This window comes from Sceloporus occidentalis, unplaced genomic scaffold, assembly GCF_023333645.1.
Source record: "Sceloporus occidentalis isolate IW3139 unplaced genomic scaffold, rSceOcc1.0.p SCAF_5, whole genome shotgun sequence".
Lineage (NCBI taxonomy): Eukaryota > Metazoa > Chordata > Lepidosauria > Squamata > Phrynosomatidae > Sceloporus > Sceloporus occidentalis.
Genome location: NW_028316985.1, coordinates 146,237,405 through 146,260,993, shown reverse-complemented (window position 1 = coordinate 146,260,993; position 23,589 = coordinate 146,237,405). Strand labels below are relative to the sequence as shown.

The 23,589-nt window shown below is 40.8% G+C and overlaps 1 protein-coding gene across 1 annotated transcript in view; it reads right to left on the bottom strand.

Annotated features, from left to right (window-relative positions):
* The window catches only part of LOC149312951 (TBC1 domain family member 9), a 69,824-nt gene that overhangs the window by 35,417 nt on the left and 10,818 nt on the right, over positions 1-23,589 (bottom strand). Inside the window, exon 2 of the mRNA XM_089525758.1 lies at positions 7,875-7,985. Coding sequence (XP_089381884.1) covers positions 7,875-7,985 — 111 coding nt within the window. The remainder of the gene's footprint in view (positions 1-7,874; positions 7,986-23,589) is intronic.

The window sequence follows — 23,589 nt, the reverse complement described above, 5'->3', positions numbered from 1 at the left end:
GCATATACTATTACATTTGGGTATAAACAGAAAGATGTTGCATTGGAAATATTAATCAAGAAAGCTGCAAAGTAATGCCCACTGTGAATTTTAAAATAAACCAACACAGAAAAGTAATTTCATTCAACAGAACATCACAGCCTATCTCAGATGCAGTGAGAAGTCCTGTCTGCTAATATTGAACAAGTCACGGGTCTTGGGCCATATGGGTTTCCTGCCCCTTTTTTCTCCTATACATCAAGAAGAATAGTCTGAAAGGATCTGCCCCTCATTTTAAACAAACTACAATTCTCCACTGTGTTGAAATTCAGGAAACTTTGATTTCTAAAACTATAATTTCAGAAAAAGCTAGAATCTCAAAGCCCAGTTTCAAGAAGACCTAGATGTTGGGAAGCAAAAGGTTGTGGTTTCCTTACGGACATGAAAGAGGAAGGGAGAGAAGAGACAGACACAAGTGTACTGCTCATATCAGCTTGATCACACAGTAGGCAACCATGCTTTTCTATTACATCTGAACTAGATCAATATCAGCTGTGGACAGATTAAGTCTTGCTAGACTGTTCCTTCATGTCCAAATTGAATGTTTTGGTTATTTTTGAAATCTTGGTCATCTCTCTTTAGAAAAGTAGCCATGTGCACACATTCCTGGGAGATAAAGACTTTATGTCTGCAATAAATTTAGCAGCACTGTATCAGTCCCTTGCCTCCAAAGTACAAGCAAAGACAAATGTACTATTCTTTCAAACTCAGATCTTCTAGCATGAGAAATAACTCCTCTGCAAATATCTTCTCTAGCAGGAAGGGAGAAATGAACTGCCCAATATTATTATAACTAGATTGCAGATGAAGATGAATAATTTATATTGGCCAGTTTTCTGATTCTAACACTACAGTTTGGGAAGGCAAGAGATAATTGTGTGATTTATTGTATCTTGATTTTAGTAAGACTTTTAACAAGGCTCCCTATACAAGGCAGATGATGCTACTGTTGCATGGAGTTGTAGTTTGTTGACCAACAAAAACCAAAAATGGTTCCCCTTCAGCCTATGGGATGGGTGAAACCTGGCTTGAAAATAATATATGAGAAAAAGCTATAAGGGCCTTAATAGACCGCAAGTTAAACATAAGTGAAAAATATGATGCAGCAAGCAGAAGAGCCAATGCATGTCTAGGTTACATCAAGAGGGGTATGCTGTCCAGATCAAGGAGTGCAGTAGTACTACTTTAGTCTGTTTTGGCCAGACCCCACTGGGAATACTACTGAGTTCTGAACACCAAAGTTCAAGGACAAGCTGGAATGTGTCCAGAGGAAGGCAACCAAACTGGTAAAAAGTCAGAAAACTAAGCCCTATGAGGAACAAGTAAAAAAAAAATGAGGATGTTTCACTTGGAGAAGAGATCCTTGAGAAATGATACGACAGCCACTCTGAGTATATGAAAGGAATGTTATGAAGAAGATGTCCAAGACCAAAGACAAAACAACAGATTTTAATTACAGGAAACATTAGAAGGAACTTATTTATTGTAAGAACTGTTTGATATCGGAATGAACTGCTTCAAATGATAATGGACTATCCTGCTTTGTAGGTCTTTAAACAGAGGTGGGAATGGCCATCTCCAGGGAGTGCTTTCGTTGTGTGTTGTATTCCAGGGGCTTGGACGAGACAGCCTTTGTGATTCATTCCAACTCTATGAAGTACAAAATAAATTCCACTCCCAAGTATTCTGACATAGTTACATTATGTGAAGGCAGAATCAATCATCTTCAACAGGAAAGATTTTTATGCTCGTGGATGCTCTGAGGGCCACAAGGACTGTCAAAATTCACCCTCAAAGGGAACCAAATCCAGAAATTGTTGGAAGTTGACTTTTATGGTTTTGAAAAACCATGTTTTAAAAGGCTGGAGTACAGTGGGACCCTGCAATCTATTTGAAAGGTGAATCTGCACTCACGAATGCTTCAGAAAGGCATTTCACCTGGGGGGTGGGGTAGAAAAAGGATGATCTGAATGAGCCAGGGATGAAGGCCACAAAAACACCCTGGGGGGGGGGGCACACTTTACCCATCTTTTGCTAAGGGATCAGGCTAAGCAATTTCTATTCATATTCCATGTAATATGAGAAACCAAAACATGTATGCTAGTGCTAGTTAAAGTGGTGATCGCTGGACCAGTGCCAGTCCCTGAGCCACTGGCTGCCAGTCCTGGCATGCTACCAGGAGAGAAAAAAGCAATTGTAGCCAATGGCCAAAAATATGGGTCCAGTCGCTAGCACATGGGGGGGGGGGGGCTGCTGCAGTTCTTCCCACAACAGTCTGAGAAACACTGGTGTATACACTGTTATCCCACCAATTATAATGCACACAGCCAATTGATCAGGTATATTTTTCTTTTAAAGTGAAAGCTATTCATGCTTGATCCTTCATTTAAAAAAAAAAGAGAGAGAGAGATGAGTTTCAAACTATGATAAATAATCATCCTTTCATGACCAGCAAACACACTGGGCACAAGTCAGCATACCAGGAACACAGAAAACACCCTTATACTAAGCCAGACCATCCAGTCTAGTACTGTCAACTAGTCGCAGAGATTTTCTGGAGTTTCTGGCAGCCTTCTTTCCTAGACCCATCTGCAGATTTCTAGTTCTTTCCCACATAAATACTAACTGGATCAGACCCTTCTTAACCCTTCAGGATCAGGTATATTCAGGATGGCATGCTGATACTGAAACCACAAGGACTTAAAATGTTAAAGTAAACTGGATCATGCCTAAAGATTATACTGTACTGCCACATTAATAAAAATGCTTTTACCAAATACCCCATATATCAGTGCTACTCATAGTGGAGGTCCTTGAACCGGTGCTGATTTCTGGCATGTTTCCAAGAAGGAAAGGCACACTTGTATCCAGTGGTCATAGTCCCTGGCATATTGGGGGGAGGTGAACTATCTGTTAATCTCCAAATCAGATAGCCTGAGAAGAACTGCTATCTCAGAGTGTCAGAAAGGCAAAAGCAATGTGCAGCTTGCAAGTCAATTATTTCTTATAAACTGAATTATAAAACACCACAGAGAAATCACTTTCATGCAACTGTAAGCATAAGCTCATCTCAGGCGCAGTTCTGCTGATGAGGAATGAGATCATTCTGTGCAGCTGCCAGGGAGGCATGGCATTTCTTGCACTGCACTCTGAACACAAAGCATATCTGAAAGCCTACATTATTAAGCAATGGCAGCAAAGGCTCATATATGACCATCATACTGGGCATTGATTGAGATTAAACTATGAAAATGTATTGCTGTAACTCCAGATGTGGTTTAAAGGCTTTCTGTAGCCTTTTAAACACCTGCAGAGAGTCATAAAACAACAGAAAGGCACTGCACTTAAATCAAAACTACTGGGGAGATGTAAATAAATAATAAATAAACAAGGAAGCCATCCAAGATAATATGCATTGACTGTGCTGGTATAACTATGCTGGTGTAGGTAGCAGCCACTCAGGTGATAGTTGGAGGGAAAAGTCCATGGCTGCAAAGGTGGTGAAGGAAGGCAGACCAAGGGACAGTCATTGTCATTAGGAGGGGAAGGCTGCCAGTTGTAAGCAGCATATTGTCCATGCCAGTTTCCCCAGAGCACCTGGCTCTCAGGATGACCCCCAGAAGACAAGCACTGGAGAAACAGTATGTTCATAATTGGCTGCCTTCTCATCATGTGGATGAGGATTACAATGACAACTTTGTTTGTCAGCCCTTATCACCACTGACAAATGTGCCACTGCTTGCCTAATGGGTCACTCTGTTCACAAAGTGCATCAACTAGATTCCAGCCACCATGTATTGAGCAACAAAAATGCACTGTCCGCACACCACTACCACTACCATCTTTGTTCTGCCATCATCTTTTAAATTAATCCTGAATTATGAACTTTTAAATTACTTCTGAGTTATGGACTATTATAGTTATATATTAATATGTCTATATATCAGAACCATTAGTAGTGTTAGTTTCTGCCTTTTAGATCATAGTGATGAACCCTGTGCCAGAACTGGCCCTTTAAAAGAAATCTGCACATGGTTCTTCATCTCAAGACTCAATCTCAGCCGTTTCATTCTCACTTTGTATGCACTTTGCACTCCTGTCTACTGCTGTCACCTCAAAACCCACAAAGAAGTTGCACAAATAGTCACATGACCCACTGTGAACAATAAGTGAGTGAATGAAAAGGCAGCTGCTGCTATCGTTGTGAAGAGAGTTGAAAACTCTCAGCAAAAGGTGAGTTATTTAAATGTAGGTTAAGGGAAGGAAGTCACAAATTAGATGTGGCTGTCATGAAGACATCCCGACCCAATTCAGGGTTTTGGCCCTGCATGAGTAAACAGTGAGCCTGGGGGAGATTCGGGGTAAATCTCCCATGTAGACAAGTCCTCAGAGAGGAAAAATGACAACCTTCCTCTAACAAATCCTCCCAAGAAACTCTTACATATAGGATCACCATAAGTCGGAGACACCTTGAAGGCACACAACAACAAAAGATATTCAAACTCTGGGAATGCAGAGACAATGTGTAAAATCTAAAAGGTAGTCAAAGTGGTCAAGTCCTGTATGTTTCAGGGGGAAAAACCTCCTGCTTCCCATCATCACTATTGACCATTGGCAATAATCTTTGAGAACTCCTGGAGAACAGGAAAAGTCCCAGCAGACTGGAGGAGGGAAAACATTGTCCCCATCTTCAAAAAGGGGAAAAAAAGAGGATCCAAACAATTATCAGTTAGTCTGACATACCAGGTAAGATTCTAGAGCAGATCATTAAACAGAGAGTCTGTGAACATCTAGAAAGCAATGCCATAATCACAAAAAGTCAACACGGGTTTCAGAGAAAGAAGTCATGCCAGACAAATCTGATCTCTTTTTTTGATAAAATTACCAGCTTGTTAGATGAAGGGAATGCTGTGGATATAGTATATCTTGATTTCAGTAAGGCCTTTGACAAAGTTCCCCATGGTATTCTTGCAAACAAGCTTGTAAAATGTGGGCTAGACAAGGTAACTGTTATGTGGATTTGTAATTGGTTGACCGTCTGAACCCAAAGGGTGCTCAACAGTGGCTCCTTTTCATCCTGGAGAGAAGTGACCAGTGGGGTCCCACAGGGGTCTGTCCTGAGCCCAGTGCTATTCAACATCTTTATCAATGACTTGGAGGACAAAATTGGGGCATACTTATCAAATTTGCCGATGACACCAAATTAGGAGGAGTAGCTAATACCCCAGAGGACAGGATCAAGATTCAAAATGACCTGAACAGACTAGAAAACTGGGCCAAAGCTAACAAAATGAAATTCATCACAGAGAAATGTAAAGGACTGCACTTGGGGCGGAAAAAGGAAATGTCCAGATATAGAATGGGGGACACATGGCTGAACAAGACTACTTGTGAAAGGGATTGAGGAGTCCAAGTAGACCACAAGTTGAACATGAGTCAACACTGCGATGTGGCAGCTAACTAGGCCAATGTGATTTTAGGCTGCATCAATAGAAGAATAGTGTCTAGATCAAGTGAAGTAATAGTGCCACTCTATTCTGCTTTGGTCAGGCCCCACCTGGAATACTGTGTCCAGTTCTGGGCACCACAATTCAAAAAGGACATTGAGAAACTGGAGCGTGTCCAAAGGAGGGCGACTAAGATGGTGAAGGGTCTGGAAACTATGCCCTATGAGGGAGCTGGGGATGTTTAGCCTGGAGAAGAGAAGGTTAAGAGGTGATATGATAGCCCTGTTTAAATATTTGAAGGGATGTCATATTGAGGAGGGAGCAAGCTTGTTTTCTGCTGCTCCAGAGACTAGAACGCGGAACAATGGATGCAAACTACAGGAAAAGAGATTCCACCTCAACATTAGGAGGAACTTACTGACAGTAAGGGCTGTTCGACAGTGGAACACACTCCCTCGAAGTGTAGCGGAGTCTCCTTCCTTAGAGGTCTTCAAACAGAGGCTGGATGGCCAGCTGTCGGGGATGCTTTGATTGTGATTTGGTGCATGGCAGGGGGTTGGACTGGGTGGCCCCTGCGGTCTCTTCCAACTCTATGATTTTATGATTCTATGACCAGAAGAGAACTACTGGCTAATGTTGCCATCAGGTTAGAACTATTATCTAGAAGTCTTAGGCTTGAGTGAACAGAATGAGCAGGGAATTTTCCAAATGCAAAAGAGCTTGCTGCCCACACTTTGAAGTTAGCCAAATAAGGCACATTGAGAACCAAGACAGCTAAGTTATTTTATTATGGCATAAACTTTGGGGACAACAGCCCATTTTATAGCAAGTATGAACTATTTTATCAGCTGGTTGGACAGATGAAGTATTCTGTTGTAGAATTCAAAGACATAGATGAGTTAATCTAGAAAATCAGTATGCAATGGGATCTTGTAGCACGTTTGAGACTAACTGAAAGAAAGATGTTGATAGCATTAGCTTTTGTAAACTTGAGTCAACTTCCTCAGATGCATGTAACCAGAGAATTACTGAAATGTCAATAGTACATACAGTGATATTACCTTAAAAATGGTCTCACAGCAATCCTTGCACAGAGGAGCTGAATAACATAGGTGTTTCACCTTGGAATCAATGATTGAAGTTCTTTTGTTCAAAAAATGGTTATCTTGAGGTCAGACACAGAACAAGGGTCATGGAAGACTGAAATGTTTGTTTAATCTTGAACAAACAAATTCAGGAATTCTATCTCCCTGTAGCTAAAACAGTCAAGGCACTGGAGAGAACTATTATCTGAAAAAAGCAATACATACTGCCCTAAATGCAGCACTGTGCTGTCCCACAGGGGTGGGGGGGTGGGGATTTCTTCCAATCTTTCTGCCACTGGTAGCATCAAAAACAGCTCCAGGGAACTTGCTGGCCCTTTTAAAAGCATTCACTGCAGGTGTTGTAGGAGGGAAGGGGCTCGCCTCCTTCCAATTCGGCCAGCACAGTGGATTCCCCAGATCTCAGGATCCTGACCTCTGGTCAAGATGATGGGGAAGAATTTCAGGGTAATAGCAGTGTTTTGAACAGAGGCTGTAGGCTGCCTTGGAACGGCTGCTTTGGACTGTCCAGAGGTCCATCTGGCCCTTTCTTCTCTCCCTTCCCTCCTCAAACCTCACTAGGTAACTGTCCCTAGGCCTCACGTTGTGGCCCTTAAATCTCATGCCGTTCTCACCATCGTTCTGAAAGGACATTCTGATCTGTGACTTATACAGATTTACTCATCTTCACCTGTCTCATTGCATGGTATGCAAAGCCTCCCACATAGGATAGCCTAAAGAAAAAAGCTGGTCTCTTAGAGAAGATTGTTCTGAACTGGTTTGATCCTTATAAACTAAGCACAGTATCTTGAACAAGGCTCAGTAGGAAACTGGCAGCCCATTCATGAATGGATGGCCAGCTGTTGGGGATGCTTTGATCTGGATTTCCTGCATGGCAGGGGGTTGGACTGGATGGCCCTTGCGGTCTCTTCTAACTCTATGATTCTATGAATCATATATGCATAGTAGGAAGCTCTACTGAACTGTCATCCCATCTCATTTTGTGCTAGCTGCAACTTCTGAATCAGTCTTAAGAGCAGCCTCCATAAAGCACACACAGGCTTCCAATCATCTAGGCATGTGGCCAAGCCATCCCTGTTGAGACATGGGTGTAGCTCCTGGCTGTCCACACTGTAGTGTCATATTAGAGAACTGTATGTCAGCCTCAACAGTTTTCAGATCCTTCCTCGTCCAATAATGACAATCCATAAACATGTTTTTCCAACCTCTAGTTAAGACAAGATATAGTAGGCTAACATTTTAAAATTTATAAAATTACACTCCGTGTAAGAGTTTACATACTTACCGCAGGCAATAGTCCAATATATCATTGAGTCTGGAGCCTGGTACAGAATTCTATATGGCGCTACCCTCGCACTTGAATCTAGCACAACATCAAGAGTTCCCACAAGAAGACCTGGAGAAAAGGAAATCCAATGGTGAGTACTGCTGGTATGGAAGACATAAAAACCTACAGCACAAGCTGAACTCTTCTAAGAAAGGTTACAAAAGCATATAAAAATACATACTATTTTCACAGCTTGAGTACTAGCATGCATGACCACTGGCTCTGAGCATCAAATGCTATAAAATTAAAATGTGACTCCAAGCATCTTGAAGGATGCAACTGTAGCAAATACAAGTATACCAGCATGTAAGTTTTTTAAAAATAAATTGGATAGAATAACAGGCAAATCAGTATGTGGTTGTTGTTTTTTCTGATGAGGGATTCTTCTTTAATGGGAAGGATCATAACTCAGTGGCAGCTTTAGCCATGACTTCCACTGCAGATAACCAAATTTTTCTTCAGTCCCTTTCTGTTCTGCTTCTCTACCAGCTTCCTCCCTGTTCCCAATTCAGCTAGGTGGGCAGCTTGGAAACAAACCAGCAGTAGACTAACATTCTGTGCTTAGATGTAACAACCATACATGGTTTAAACAAGCCACAGTTTGTAAGACAAAAAACAAACCATGGTTTCTAATTATGTTTTGTGGACTGCAATGGCAAACTACCTCTGATGAAACTTGCCAAGAAAGCCACATGCTTTAGGGTTGCTGTAAGTCGGAAACAACTTAAAGGCACACAACAACAACAAACAAACCATGGCTTGTATACAAAGCAGGTTCAGACACAACAAGGCAGAATTCAACCAATCTAACCTGTCACCATGTCCACATACAACCAATATGAATAATTTTAATTGAAACATTCTTCTGTGCCCCAAAAAGGTTTTCCACTCATGGATATGTTCTTTTATGTCTAATACCTGATAACTGTGTGACAAAGGTGAAACTCATTCCAAAAATGCTATTCAAGCAGAAGCATTGCTGTTGAGTCTGTTACAGTGGGATGGACTATTGTGCTAAAGCAGTGACCTATACAACTGCATTAATCTAGATGTAATGCCAGTTTGGCTCAATTTGGGGTGTTCTTAAATTGGGGTGTGGCCTCGGGTGAAAGGGGCAATCATACCACATCTTACTGCAGTTCTGAACTTGGCAGTATTTGGAACCAAAAGATTGCCCAAAAAATTAAATTTGAGGGGGAAAGCTTCTGCTAAATATGGAGGGACTACAAATATGGAGATGGTCCAAATCTAGCTCACAGGCTGCACCTTTCACCATCCCTGTATTACAGACTGCACCCGCTCCTCTTCTAGTATTTAAACAAGTGCTTATGAAACAGTGCTAGAGGGCATTTCCTTTTGCCTACTGTTCCTTAGATCTACCCTAATGACTTGGAAATTTTTAGATAGACCTCTTATTGTTTTATTCAATTCCATTAAACATTTTAAGCCACACACAGCCAGAATAGTTTAACTAGACACAAACTGTTTCTCATAATTTTTATTTGGGGTAAGACTCTTAATGACTCAAGCAAGATACAGACACTGCCACAATGCAGAAAAAGTCTCTTTTTGTTACTATGGAGTTCAAACTGTCAACCAGCATGTTTCCCCACATAATTAAAATCACACTCTTAGTAACTAGTTAGTTGATCTTTCTCTTCTATTAATGTATCTATTCTTAGTCTTTTGACCAGAAGTAAGTAATCTTTCCATTCTCCCTTGCCATTCATACCATTAGCACTCCACCCCGCCTATTTTAGACTCAATCAATAATAGGGAGGCATAACCTGCACAGCATTAACATATTGAACTATAATCTGTTACTACATGAGCACTGAGCAATAAATAATTGAGTGTCATTTGAGACTTTGACCTTCTTTGTCATGTTGCTTCTTTGGCCTTTGTTTTGCATGAAGAAAATGCTTCAGTGGGCATTTTCTTCGACATTTCCTTGGCGAGTTATACACATAGCCAAGAACTAGCTATCAAGAGTACTTGAATTTTCCCCTTCTAATCCAAACTCCTCCATCTAGGCAAGACCGTTAGAAGTGGTCTTAGTTTCACTGGTGACATCCCAATGAAGCAAGTTCTCATTATGCGGTGTGTGTGCGTGCTGTAGAAGGAACAATGGTTGACAACTGTAGTGGAGGAAATGGGATCCAGCTTACGTACCCAACTGGATACTGGTCAAAGAGAGAATGTTTATAACAGTGCAGTTCAAGGCTGCATGAATCTCAGGTCATCCTTGCACATATCATTTGGGAGAAGGAACAGCCCATGTGGCAGTCTGCTCTGTCACAACAACTTTAGAAACACTTTGTACTAGATACAACAGTCATGTTTGCGGTGACTATGTTGTTGTTTTCTAAAGTGTAAAGAATGATAGATATGAGAAGCACATTTCAGTCCACAAAAGCATAGGTCATAATAAATCAGCTAGGCTAGGCTTGGAGCACCTTAGACTATTGTTTCTGCTGCTACAGATGAATACTTGTGCAATTGTTCTAACTGGTTGGGAAAGGGGAACAAAGATACAATATTATCATCATCATCATTGTCCATATTCATTTATATACAATATACAATACATTTATACACAATACGTTTATACACAGTTATACACCCAAGGTGGCTTAGGTATTAAAACAAATACAATAGATAAACATTACAATAAAATTAGCAGCACTAAAATCAATTGGAAATATGATAAAATGTTAAAAAGTGGTTTAAAACAGTACAATAAAAACCATACAGCAATCTTAAAAGCTCTTCCTTTTAAAACCTTTTAAGAGCCTGTACAAATAAATGTCTTTGCCTGCTGACAAAGAGACTGCAAGAGTCATTCTAGACTCCCTAGAATAGAATTCCATATCCTAGGGACAGCCACTAAGAAGATCCTATCACACAACCTCACTAATCTTGGCTGTGAAGGTAGTGTGATTGGAGGAAGGGCTCCTTCTAAGGCTCTGAGGCCTTGGGCAGGCTCATAAGGGGAGATATGGTCTCCCTCTGAAGCCAATGTATCACTCATGTATCTTTAATGGTTGTGTAGAAGAGGAAATTTCAGCAGTGTTACTTGCCACACAGCCAGGTAATGAGAAACAGTTGCTGAAATTCCCTCTTCCAGACAGCTACTAAAGGTATAGGAGCCATCTCCAGTTTTCACACTTCCAACCCTACCTGGCAGCCATTTCCATGATGAACTACCTACCACAGCCAAGCTTGTTCATCCCTTCAGAAGCACCAGCAAAAATCAAACAACCTAACCTTGGCAGAATCTTATCCTTTCAATCTTATCCTCTGACTCCATTCTCCCTTTTCAAATCATTAAGGGAAAGAAGAGACACCCAACAAGGTCACACTCACATCTGTGGCCCAGAAAAGAGAGGCATTTATTTATTCAGCTATATATACATACCCTACTTTTCTCCCCAGGAAAGGACTCAAAACAGCTTACAAAATTTTAAAGTATCTGATGCCACCTTTGCCAGAAAGGAGTATTCAAATGGTTTAAATTGCTTTGAAATGAAATAATATTCTCATTTTATGTAAATTTGTAGTTTGGTGATGCACCAGAGTTCTCTGGCTGGGAATTCCAAACACTCCTACCTAAATTACAACCCCAGGATAAAAGGGCCCAAAGTATTCTTCCTGAAGACTTAACACCAAAACACCTGAAGGAGTAAGAGGGAAAGATAGTATGAAAAATATTTTTCTAGCATGACATCTTTTCCGACTAGAATGGCCAATCAGCATTAGAATGTGATCAGTGCAGAGAAAGGAGGAGAGGACACAAAAGGAGAGGGGTGCCCACAGCCATGCCATCTTCATACACACCAACAGCAAACCATGCAGCAGCGCAAAACATGGGGGAGGGGAAAAACCCAGAGAAATAGAAGTGGAACATCCTGTTCCAATGCAGATTCTGTATATGTTTTTAGGAAATTAAAAAACATGGCAAATAATCTGAAACAAAATGTGTGACATTTCAATTTCAGAAAGTACACAGTGCTCTAGATCTGAACAAGCTTTATCATCTACAGCGATTTCCTCTTCCTCATGCAGTCATCTTTGAGCATTTGCTTTCTGTTACACCTTTTTAATAGTAAGAAACAGATCAAAACTTGGTCCAGAAAGCCCATTCACACATATTTAAATAAATAAAATTCAGCTATGGACTCCTCCAGATGGCCAACAGTCCTAACAAAAGTTGGGCTGTTCTGTTCCTCTGATAAACACTTTGTGATGATTGTTATCCCTAGTTGCATCATCCTTCAGGAAGTAGTTAACTGAAATGAGGACAGTTTCCTTCCCTCTTCATTGGACCACCCAGAGGCACTGCAGAAATTGAGGCAAAGGATATGTATAAGAAACAGCCCTTGCTTGTATTGAAATCTGCCCAGATTAAAAAAGAAAAGGAAACATCTACTGCCCTGGGATTCAAAAGGCACACCTGTTCTCAGGACTTCATTAGAAATAGATCAGGATGGGAGAGACATCATTTGGATATTTTTAAAAAATCCCAAATTCCTACAGGAACAATAGCCTCCAAATCCTAAAGCTTTTTGTTAATTTGGGTGAGCCTAAATTAGCTTGTCCCAACTAGTCTCGGGTCCGACACATTGTGCTGGTAATACATTCAATGTGGTTTTTAGTACGGAGCAGGAGCAGCCGTGGGCAGAGGTAACTCAGATCTCTGCTCTGTCATGGACGGACCATTTTCTGGTCAAGGTGGGACTGAAGGTGGCTACCCAGATCCTCCTTGGGGGTGGAGGACCTATTAAGATGGTCCGCCCTCGAAAGCTGATGGAACCCAAAAGGTTCCAGGAAGCTCTAGAGGGACTTATGATTGGGACTGATGGCGATTCTGTCGAAGCCTTGGTCGATACCTGGAACAATGACATTACCAGGGCTATAGACAGTATTGCTCCCGAGCGTCCTTTCCGACCCACTTTGAATAAAAAATCTTGGTATACAGAAGATCTTCAAAGGATGAAGCGGGCCGTGAAACGACTAGAGTGCTGCTGGCGGAAACATCAGCGCTTATCCGACAAGACACTCCTTGAGAACTTACTGAAGTCTTATGGAGTGGCGATAGACGCAGCAAAGAATTCTTCCTATGCTGCACGTATCGCATCTGCAGAGTCCCGTCCAGCAGAGCTGTTCAGGGTGGTTAGAGAGCTGACACAATCGCCTCCCACCCTGAACCCTTTGCTTCAACCAACTGTAGCCTGCTGTGACGCTTTCAATGACTTTTTTGCAGATAAAATCTCCCGGATAAGGGCTGATCTTGATGCCAGCTTTCTTACAGAATCAGTAAGAGAGGTGTCCAGAGACTCCGTGGACTATGTTAGACTGGATCACCTTGAGTTTGTGAGTACCGATGAAGTGGACAAGCTCCTTGGAAGTGTAAGGAAGACGACATGCGTTCTTGATCCTTGCCCATCGTGGTTGACCGCCCGGGGAGGGGATGCTATGACTACGCTATTACGATCAATAATTAATGCATCCTTTGGGGAGGGCAAATTTCCATCACAGCTAAAATTAGCAGTAGTAAAACCACTTTTAAAAAAGCCCTCTCTAGATCCCCTGGAGAGAAACAACTACAGACCGGTCTCCCTATTACCTTATTTTTGGCAAGGTGATCGAGAGAGCAGTAGCCTTCCAACTCCAGGCTGTCTTGGACGAAACTGATTATCTGGGCCCATTTCAAACTGGCTTTACAGTGGGATATGGAGTGGAGACGGCCATGGTCACCGCCTTAATCAATGACCTCCATCTGGGCACAGACAGGGGAAGTGTGGCCCTGTTAGTGCTCTTGGACATCTCTGCGGCTTTTGATACCATTGACCATGGTATCCTTCTGGAACGCTTGAGGGAGTTGGGTATTGGGGGCACTGCGCTCCAGTGGCTCCAATCCTACCTCTTGGACAGGTTCCAGATGGTGAGGCTGGGGGACAGTTTCTTCTAGAAAAGAGCTGACATCTGGCATCCCTCAAGGCACCATTCTGTCCCCCATGCTATTTAACATTTACATGAAACCGCTGGGAGAGATCATCTGGAGACATGGGGCGCGAGGTTATCAGTACGCTGATGACACCCAAATATGTTTCTCTATGCCCCCGACTGCTGCAGTGACTAAGGATGACTTCTCCCCTCTGAATCCCTGCCTTGAGTCAGTAATGGGCTGGATGAGGAAAAACAAACTCAGGCTGAATCCAGAGAAAATGGAGGTACTTGCCATAGGTTCCTTAGGTCCGGGGAGGGAAATTTGTCTACCACTCCTTGATGGAATCACACTTCCCTTGAAGGATGAAGTTCGCAGTTTGGGAGTACTTCTGGATCTGTGTTTACATTTGTCATCTCAAGTGGATGCGACGGCCAGAAGTGCTTGGTACCAACTTCGGTTGATACGCCAACTGCGACCCTACCTCGACCGAAAGGACCTTGAAGCTGTAGTACACGCTCTGGTAATCTCTCATCTCAATTTCTGCAATGTGTTCTACATGGGGCTACCCTTGTATCAAGTTCGGAAGCTTCAATTAGTGCAAAACGCGGCAGCCAGGCTGGTCACTAACTCTTCGAGATTTGACCATATAACACCTATCTTGAAAGATCTACACTGGCTCCCAATTAGCTTCCAGGCACAGTACAAGGTGTTGGTCATTACCTTTAAAGCCCTACATGACTTGGGTCCGGGTTACTTATGGGAACGCATCTCCCTGTATAATCCGCCCCACACTCTTAGAACAAGTGGGAAGAATTTGTTGGAAATACTATCATCCAAACATGTTTCTACTTCCCTGAAGGCATTTATTATAGCAGCCCCCAGACTTTGGAATGGACTCTCAGAAGAGACCCGCCTTATTACATCTCTAGAAATCTTTAAGAAGGCAGTAAAGACAGAATTCTTTCGCCGTGCTTATCCTCCTGACCTCCTATGAAGATCATTAGTATGGAAAGAGTCCAGCTGACCCTTTGATTGATGGATGCTATTGTTTTTAGATTTGATGTTTTTTAGGTTTTATGTTTTTATTTTATTGTGGTTTTAATGTTGTTGTAATGTTAACTTTGTGATTTTAACCTTGTTGTGATCCCGCTTCGATCCATGGGGAGAGGCGGGAAGATAGAAATAAATATTATTATTATTATTATTATTATTATTATTATTATTATTATTATCCTTTTCTGAGGGATACAAATTGAATATCCCTTGTCTGGAATTCCAAAATGTGAAATACTCCAAAATCCAAACCCCTTTGAACTATGTACAGTGAGCCCACATCATACGTGGGTGCACTATGCACAGCTTCAAGCTTATGCTGAAACTGTACAACAATAAAACGTATGGCGTGCACGTGCCATGCAGCATTGCGAACACATGCCCCATTGTTTTCAGAGGTGTGTGAGCATACTCAGAATTCCCCTTATGCAGGGGAATCTGGAATGGATCCCCGCATAAGGCAAGGGCCCACTGTATCTGTACTGTTTGCAATGCTAAAGAGAGAAGCAAGGATCTATGGAATGGCAAGAGGTATGTACAATTGGATTCCTGCCATTTCACAGATCTGTAGTCTCTCTCCAGAATCCAGACTCATTAGGGGCTGGAACAGACGCCCCATTAAAGCTGCATTCCGGGTGTCTTGGGAGCATGGCGTTTACATACCACATGCTCCCAAGATGCTCAGAAGCTGCTCGGAAGTCTGCTGGCTGCCCAAATGTGGGCAGCTTCAAGTTGCTACAGTGGTGCAGCATTTACACACCGCACACTGCCAGAGTGCCAAGAATACACCCTGAGGCTTCTTTTCTGCTCCTATTTGAGCTGGGTGGATTAGGGCTGCAGTGTGGGTCTGCCATGGTCCCAGTGCATCTTGGGCAGGGGTTGCTTCAAGCTGGCCTTTTGTGGCTGTCTGTTTTGGCCCTAGGTCTCATTGTGTATAAACAAATACAGTGGACCCTCCACATTCACTGGGGTTATGGGCAAATGATCTAGTTGAAGTGGAAAAACAGCAAATTAAAAAAACACTATTTTTTTTCCTGAGACAACACCTCTGTAGGAATCTCTAGGTCCTCCAGTGCAACTCTGTGGTCTATAGCTGCCAAAAGTTGACCATAGAATCATGCTGGAGGACCTACAAATGCCCAGACAAGTTTTTTCTAGTAATTTCTATGTCATCCAGTGCAACTCTATGGTCAACTTCTGTCAGAGCTGCGCTGGAGGACCTAGACATTCCTAGAGGAAACATATTAATCAAATCCACAAATAATCAAATCCACAAAAGTCAAAACAGCAAATGTGGAGGGATGACAGGTATTCCAAAATCCTCCCGTAAAATCTGAAATATGGAACATTTTTGGTCCCAAGCAGTTCAGATAAGGGATGTTCTACAATTAAGCAAAAATAAGTTTATATTCTTATCATAAACAGATGCCTACTTCATTGCTGGCTTTTAAAAGTCATATTTTCTGTTTACTATTCCCAGAACCTCCCAAGCTACATTATCTCTAGGCTGTCTCTATGTGACCAAGAATCAGCCAAGAGCGAACCATGAATGGCGTCTGGGCAGTGGGAAAAAATCAGTAAGAAAATGGGGGAATAAGGGTAAAGCCAGATGCAATTACCTCCTGCATCTAAGTATGAAACTTAAAACACTTTGCAAATAATAATAATAATAATAATAATAATAATAATAATACTTATTTATTTATACCCTGCTTTTCAGCCATTCTCAGAAGATCAAATGTAGAATCCAGCTCTATATATGTGTACTTGGAAGAAAATTCCACTGCTTTTACCAAACCTTTCTCTCAGCCTTCATCTTTCCATTTTCATTTATTAACAACACAGATTTTTAAAACATGTTCATATGTTATAGTAACAAGGAACCTTATTTTATTAAAAATCCTATTTAGTTTAGAAATGAAACTGACAGTTCCTACTGCCAGTTCAGCAAACAGTGAGATATTGTAAGTGAAACATATGAAAAATTGCTATTTTTTTTTTTAAAAAAGGTTCTTAAGAATTTAAAAGGTCAAAAACTTGCTTCTGGTTTGCTGGTTGTTCTGCTTTGTTTTAAAAATATATGTTTGATTTGGATTTCGTTCTCTGAATTTTCAAGCTGTATTTAAAAACAACTATAACTCTTGTGACAGACTAACTTTTTTTTCCTTAGCATAAGCTTTCATGAACTATTGCCCACTGAGCTAAAGCTTACATCATATAAAACGTGTTAGTCTTTAAAGTTCCACAACACTTGTTTTTTCTGCAATAAACTAACAATAGACTAACTGGAAAGATACAAAGTGCATTTGTTGTTAAAAGCAGAATGTTATTGACTAAAATTTTGGACAAAGAAAATGTCACTATTTAACCCAAAATGACAAAGAATGACACTTTTGAAGAAGGAGAATTAAAATTTATTTTAGGAGACGATTTTAAATTTATTTATGTATTTATTTATTTATTTATAGATAGTACTGCTGTATACTTTCTACTCCCAGCCCGCAATAAATCTCAAGGTGATGAACAAATAAAAACCAATTAAAACAACACAAAGATAAAATATTTTAAACACATTAAAATACTCTTTTAAAAACATCGAAAAGCAGTCTAAAACACATAAAATTATTCCTTAATAATAATAATAATAATAATAATAATAATAATATCATCAGCATCAGCATCCTTGGGTTACAAAAGGCTCTTACAAGTTTGTTGCCCTCATACAATACTGGCCATGTATGATGTACCCATATATCACAATCAGAGCATGGAAAAGTTACCCTTTTGAATTGCAGCTATCAGAATGTCACAGCCAACAGGCATGTTGGCTTTAGGATCCTAAGGGTTGTGGCCTCAAAAGTAACTTTTGTGAGCCATCTTCATGATACAAGTAGAAAACATGAATATCCAGAATATTGTAAAGAAAACATCTCATTCTAATTTTTAAAATTCATTTTACAGATATTAACAAGGTGTTTAGCCCAAAGGCCTTTAATGAGTCAGTGGGTGGCAGCTAATAAATATTTGTAAAACTGATAAGGTGAGAAAATGAGCCAAGACACAGACTTAATGTTAACATATGCACTGCTACTAATTCTCTTCATATATGTAACTCCATTAATCCTCAAGCTGAATAAAGTTAGAGTGAGATATTGAACAATTATCCAATTAGTCTATATCTTCTTGTCTTCCAAAATTGTCTCGAGCTTGGACAAATTACTTTTTGGATTATAACTCCCAATAGTCATGTTTGTCTGGGATTCTGAAAGCTGTAGTCCAAAGGGGTAACTTTTCTCAGCTCTACTCTTAGTAATAAAGGAATACTACTAGCAAAGAAGTGTACAAAATAAGGCCTAATGCACAGCTGGATTAGCTGGAAAACCTGTGCCTGGGCTACATCTATTTTCTGATCAATTCCCTGGCTATAGAAACTAACATGACTAGGAACGTAAGATTTCCATAAATGTTGAAGTAGTGGTGGGAAGGTGTCTTCTGTTTTTTGCAGGGGGGAGAAATGAATTTTTTATTAAAAAAATGAAAAATGCAGTATTAGTGCTCTTTACAGATTGAAAGTCACTTTATTAGTTTATGAACACAAAATGCATTACATATAACTTGCTTTGGTATAAGCTTACCATGTTTGATATATTAAAAGTACAGCTTTTTAAAAATAAATAAATAGAAATACAAACTGAACTTACTTAACTAAACAAAAATATTTACTTGTTATAGAAGGTTCTACAAGTTCCTGTACTACAAGGAACAGCTGAACTATAAAGAACCTCATTGATTTTGACAAGCTGAGAAACAGGCAAAACAGCCTTGTAAAAAACAGAATAAAACATCAAAATTGGTAAAACAAAGTAAATTATTTTGTGTCCATTAGTTTTCTATGGCATCAAACACACATAACACATCCATTCCCATAAAAGGAACTAAGATGGCAGATTTAAGCATCTGTGGATAGCAAGCCCCCACTGTCTGGTTTACTTCTCCGGCTTCAGAGAAACATGTTTTTCAGCCATTTTTTGGAATATTTTCAAATATATTTTCCAGTGCTAGTATATTTTCTATAAAACACAAACTCAGCGAATCAATTCACATGCATAGAACGTCATGTTGTCTTTTCTCATTAACAAGTACATTTATGGCAGTGCATTGTGGACACTTGCTCTCTCCCTACTGTCCAGGGTTAAGGCCCTGCTAGTCTTCACTTGCCATGCAAATTGATAGAATTTTAAGGTGCTTAGAAAGGACTGTACCACTTTAGACTGCAAGGCTGTATGTTGAATTTTAATGGGCCCTACTATAAAAAACAAAGGGGGGAATCTCAGCTGCAAATTTTGAAAAGGCAAACATCAATCTATAATGTGTGAGAGAAAAATTATGCTCCAAAACTGTTTCCTGCTGTGCCAGCTTTTTCTCTGCCAAAAATCCACCCATCCTGCACCTCCACCCTGCAATACAGGTTGAACATCCCTTATCCTAAATACTCCAAAATCCATGGGGGGCTGGCACAGTGACACCTTTGCTATCTGATGGTTCAGTGTATACAGACTTTGTTTCATGCACAAAATTGTTAATAATATTATGTATAAAATTACCTTCAGGCTATATGTATAAGGTATTTATGGAATATAAATGAATTTCATGTTTAGACTTTGGTCCCATCTCCATGATATCTCTTTATGTATATGTAAATATTCCAAACTCTGAAAAAATATCCAAAATTCAAAACACATCTGGTCCCAAGCATTTCAGACAAGGGAGAATCAACCTGTATTCAAAATTATGATTCTCCATCTTGCAAAACAAAATGCATTCTATAATGATATGACTTTGGGGATTATCGCATTACCTTTGCACCTGGCATAGATGTGGGATATAACTTTAAGTAGGCAGATCTTATCACATTCACCCATCGCCAGGCAGCAGGCAGCCCATTTGCAACCTGAACTTCTGTTGCAGCTTTTCAAGAACAGGAAAATCTAGTTCATTAAAAGGTGCAAGAGAAGCCTGGAGAAACCCAGGTTGCAAACAGGCTGCCCGCTGCCCAGTGATGGGTGAATGTGGTAAGATCCACCTTCTTAAAGTTACATTCTACATCTATGATGGGAGAAAAAGTAATGTGATAATCTCCTTTATCATTTCATTCTCACCTCACTCTGCTTCATGTATAGCTGCCCCGTCAGTGGTAATTTGTTTTTGATTTGAATTGATGGCCCTTATGTCAGAGGAGTGCTTTAATAAAGTGCTTTAATAAAGCTACTGTATCCAAGGTGCTGAATCATACCCCCAAATACAGTCAGCACCTTGGACAGCTCCTTTAAACTACAGGCTGAAATCTGGAGTGGGTTCACTGGCCCACTGACACAGAAGCCACTAGCCACTACTGAGCCCAGCTTCGTCGGAAATAGAAAAGGGGGTAAGGAAACAGCTACTGAAGACAAATCACAAGGAAATCAATCTATGTTGCACACACCAGCACTCTCTCATGGTCAGTGTACCAGAGAAGTGAATAGTTACTTTTTAAAAACAACTGCCCAAATCTTCAGCTAGCATGACTTACTGGTGGCTGGAGGAAGTTGGGAGCTGTTGCCCAAACAAGGTGCAATTCTAAGTTTAGTGAACATGCATATATTTGGTTTCCAAGGGACTGCTTTTCTGAACATTTACAAGCACATACCAATACAAATGCAGCTGGACCACCTCTAGTATTATAACTGCAGCTGAATTCTCCATGATTGCAGAGTCTAGTCTACTAGACAGTCCATTTTCATGACACATGGGTCGATCAAGACTTGAGACATTCTCTGGGCTAAAGTGCAACTACACAGAATGTCAATGGTTTGACTTTAGTTCCACTGCTTCCATGTGGACTGAAAGTGAACCCCAAGTACCCAATGCACTTATTTGAATCTAGTCTATAAATTAAGAAATAATTCTTGCATTTCTTTACAGATGGAACAAATCTAGAAATAAACATAAAGTAACTAAAGCTTAGAAATACATAAAATTCTGAACTTGGAGGTACTAACAATGGCTCTTCTGCACAACAGGACAGAGAAGTGCAGTTGCAAACTGAAAGTCTTGAAACGTTCCCCTGAGTGAGTGTTTTGCATCATGTGGTCTGAAAGTGAACCCCAAGTACCCAATGCACTTATTTAGGGCTCACAGAGAATATCAGCTTTCACTGTAAAAGAATATCAGCTTTCATGCTGCAAAGTAATTTTCTGGCGGTTATGGCTGCAATTCAGTCTCAGCACTTAACAGAAAACAAGAACTACATACATAAATTCTGATGTCATTCTTGACATCTGACAAGCTGCCCAGCCTGTCTTACAGAAACATGCTCCACTTCATTGAGTGAGAGCTCAGGGCACCTTCCCCCAACTTGATGCCCTCCAGATGTGCTGCACCATAAATCCCATCATTCTGACTGAGTATGAGGAGAATGAATGAGGTGAACTAGAGTCCAACATATCTAGAAAGCAACAAGAAAAGCTATCTGAAGATGGACGAATAAGTTGTACTTTGAAGGACTTGGCTGTCTGGTGAGAAAAATCTAAATTTCTAGTATAGAAGAATTTCCCCCTAAGTCTGAATCAATAGAAGTGGGGAGAGGGTTGGTCAGAACTAAAAGAGATAATCAGCATCATTGGCTCAACACAATCAAGATCTCAGCAGCTGCTTGGAAGAAACTGAGTGAAACTTGACAGTAAAGACAGGCAAAGAGTCTTCAATGTGGAAACAGGCAAAGAGTCTCAAATGTGGAATATATTTGATTTGAGTCAGAGCCTTGCAACTGGCTGTTGCCACCACCTTGGTGAGATTTGCAATAAGCAATAATTGAGGGGGGAGAAGCTAAGATGGTGCACAAGTCCAGGGCTTCATCCAATCTACAGGCTGCCACCTCCCCACTTCTGATCTAGACACAAATCTTCAGGACCAGTTGCACACTTCCGTGCTTAAAAGGTAGTTAGGAATCTACCACAGTATGGGAATTTCACTTTTTTGACCACATGTTTGATAGGGGATTCTGAGAGTTCTGATACAAAAATACTTTCAAGAGCTGAAATCTTCTCGTTTATTATGTTTCTTTATCCACCCTCTTAAGTACTCTCAGGGCTTTTATTCATGTTCATGCTTGAGAGGAGAGATACCAACCTCTAGACAACCAGTACAGTTGCTTTTCCAAGGTCTGAATATATATGGCTCTCTTCCTTCCCACTTCATCCTTACAGAGTGCGAATGATCCAAAGTTAATCACCCTTTAGCTCAGTAGGGACTTGAACCTTGATCTCTCAAGCTTCACTCCTACCTTCTAATCACTAAACTACACTAAATTTGCTCTCTCACAAGAACCACCACAAACGTACAAAACCAACCAATCTGACACCAATGAGTCTTATATTACTGGAACATCTTACTGGCGTAAACAAAGAAGGAGTGAGTAACTTTGTTCAACAACAAAGGGATTTTTTTTCCATTGGGCACATTCAAACCCAGAAGGCTGCATGTGATCTGCATACTGTACACATGCACAATAAGCTATACTTGCACGAATCCTTTGATGCCATGTCAAGGCTGGTAAACATGCTTCTACTTGCCCATTAAAACCAACTTTGTGTACAGCATTATACTTCAGATATTAGTTTCTGACACACTGGCATCCTCCTAAAATATTTGTGAAACAGCAAGGAACCAAAGACATTCAATGCCATACAAAAGATCTTTAAAATAAATACAGTCATCCCTCCACATCTGCAGGTTAAAGCATTTGCATATTTGATTATTTGTGGATTATTGTATTTACCACCACCTCCACTGCTGCTCTATGACTTCGATAACACTGGTGTCGCTAGGAGGAAATCAAACTGGCACATGTTCTCCCTCCCTCACTTGCTCACTCACACAGGTGAGCAGAGGGAAGGGGATGGGATGGGGAGTATGAGGATGGAGAGTATATGTGTTCCCTTGTACATTCACATGGGCACTTGGGGGGGGGGAGGCTGGGGGACACATGGAGAGAGTGCGCACACATTTCCTCACTCACTTGCTCACTCAGGCAGGTGGGGTTATGTGGGATGGGCATCCCCTTTCTCCTTCCTTGCTTCCCCATCCCATCCCATCGCACATAGCCAGGCCTCACCACCACACCAGCACAGATACATTTTTGTGTGTGAATTATGGTTTGGGGTGCAGGCCTAGAGATATTCACAGTTTGCCCATTTTTGCAGGGATCCTGCACTCCTAGCCCTTGTAAAACTCAAGAGCTGTAAAATATGTAAAATATAGACTAGTATCCTTTTCAGAGATTACAATATTGTAAACTGGACTTACAATATCCTAACTTAAACAGAGGCTGGATGGCCATCTGTGGGGAATGCTTTGATTTAGATTTCCTGCATGGCAGGGGTTGGACTGGATGGCCCTTGTGGTCTCTTCCAACTCTATGATTCTATGATAACTGCTGGGGATTCATTTTTACAGTTATGAACAACCTAACCCAAAAAACTATCTTCACAGCCTAGTAGCAGCCTGACTGAAACATTGCGGGAGTACTGAACATCGGAGCCCTGGGAAATGATTTCTATAATGTACTGCCAGTCATGGGGTGCCTTGAGACAAGCAGGTATGATAGACCCTGAGAAATCTTTCCAGCTGCCT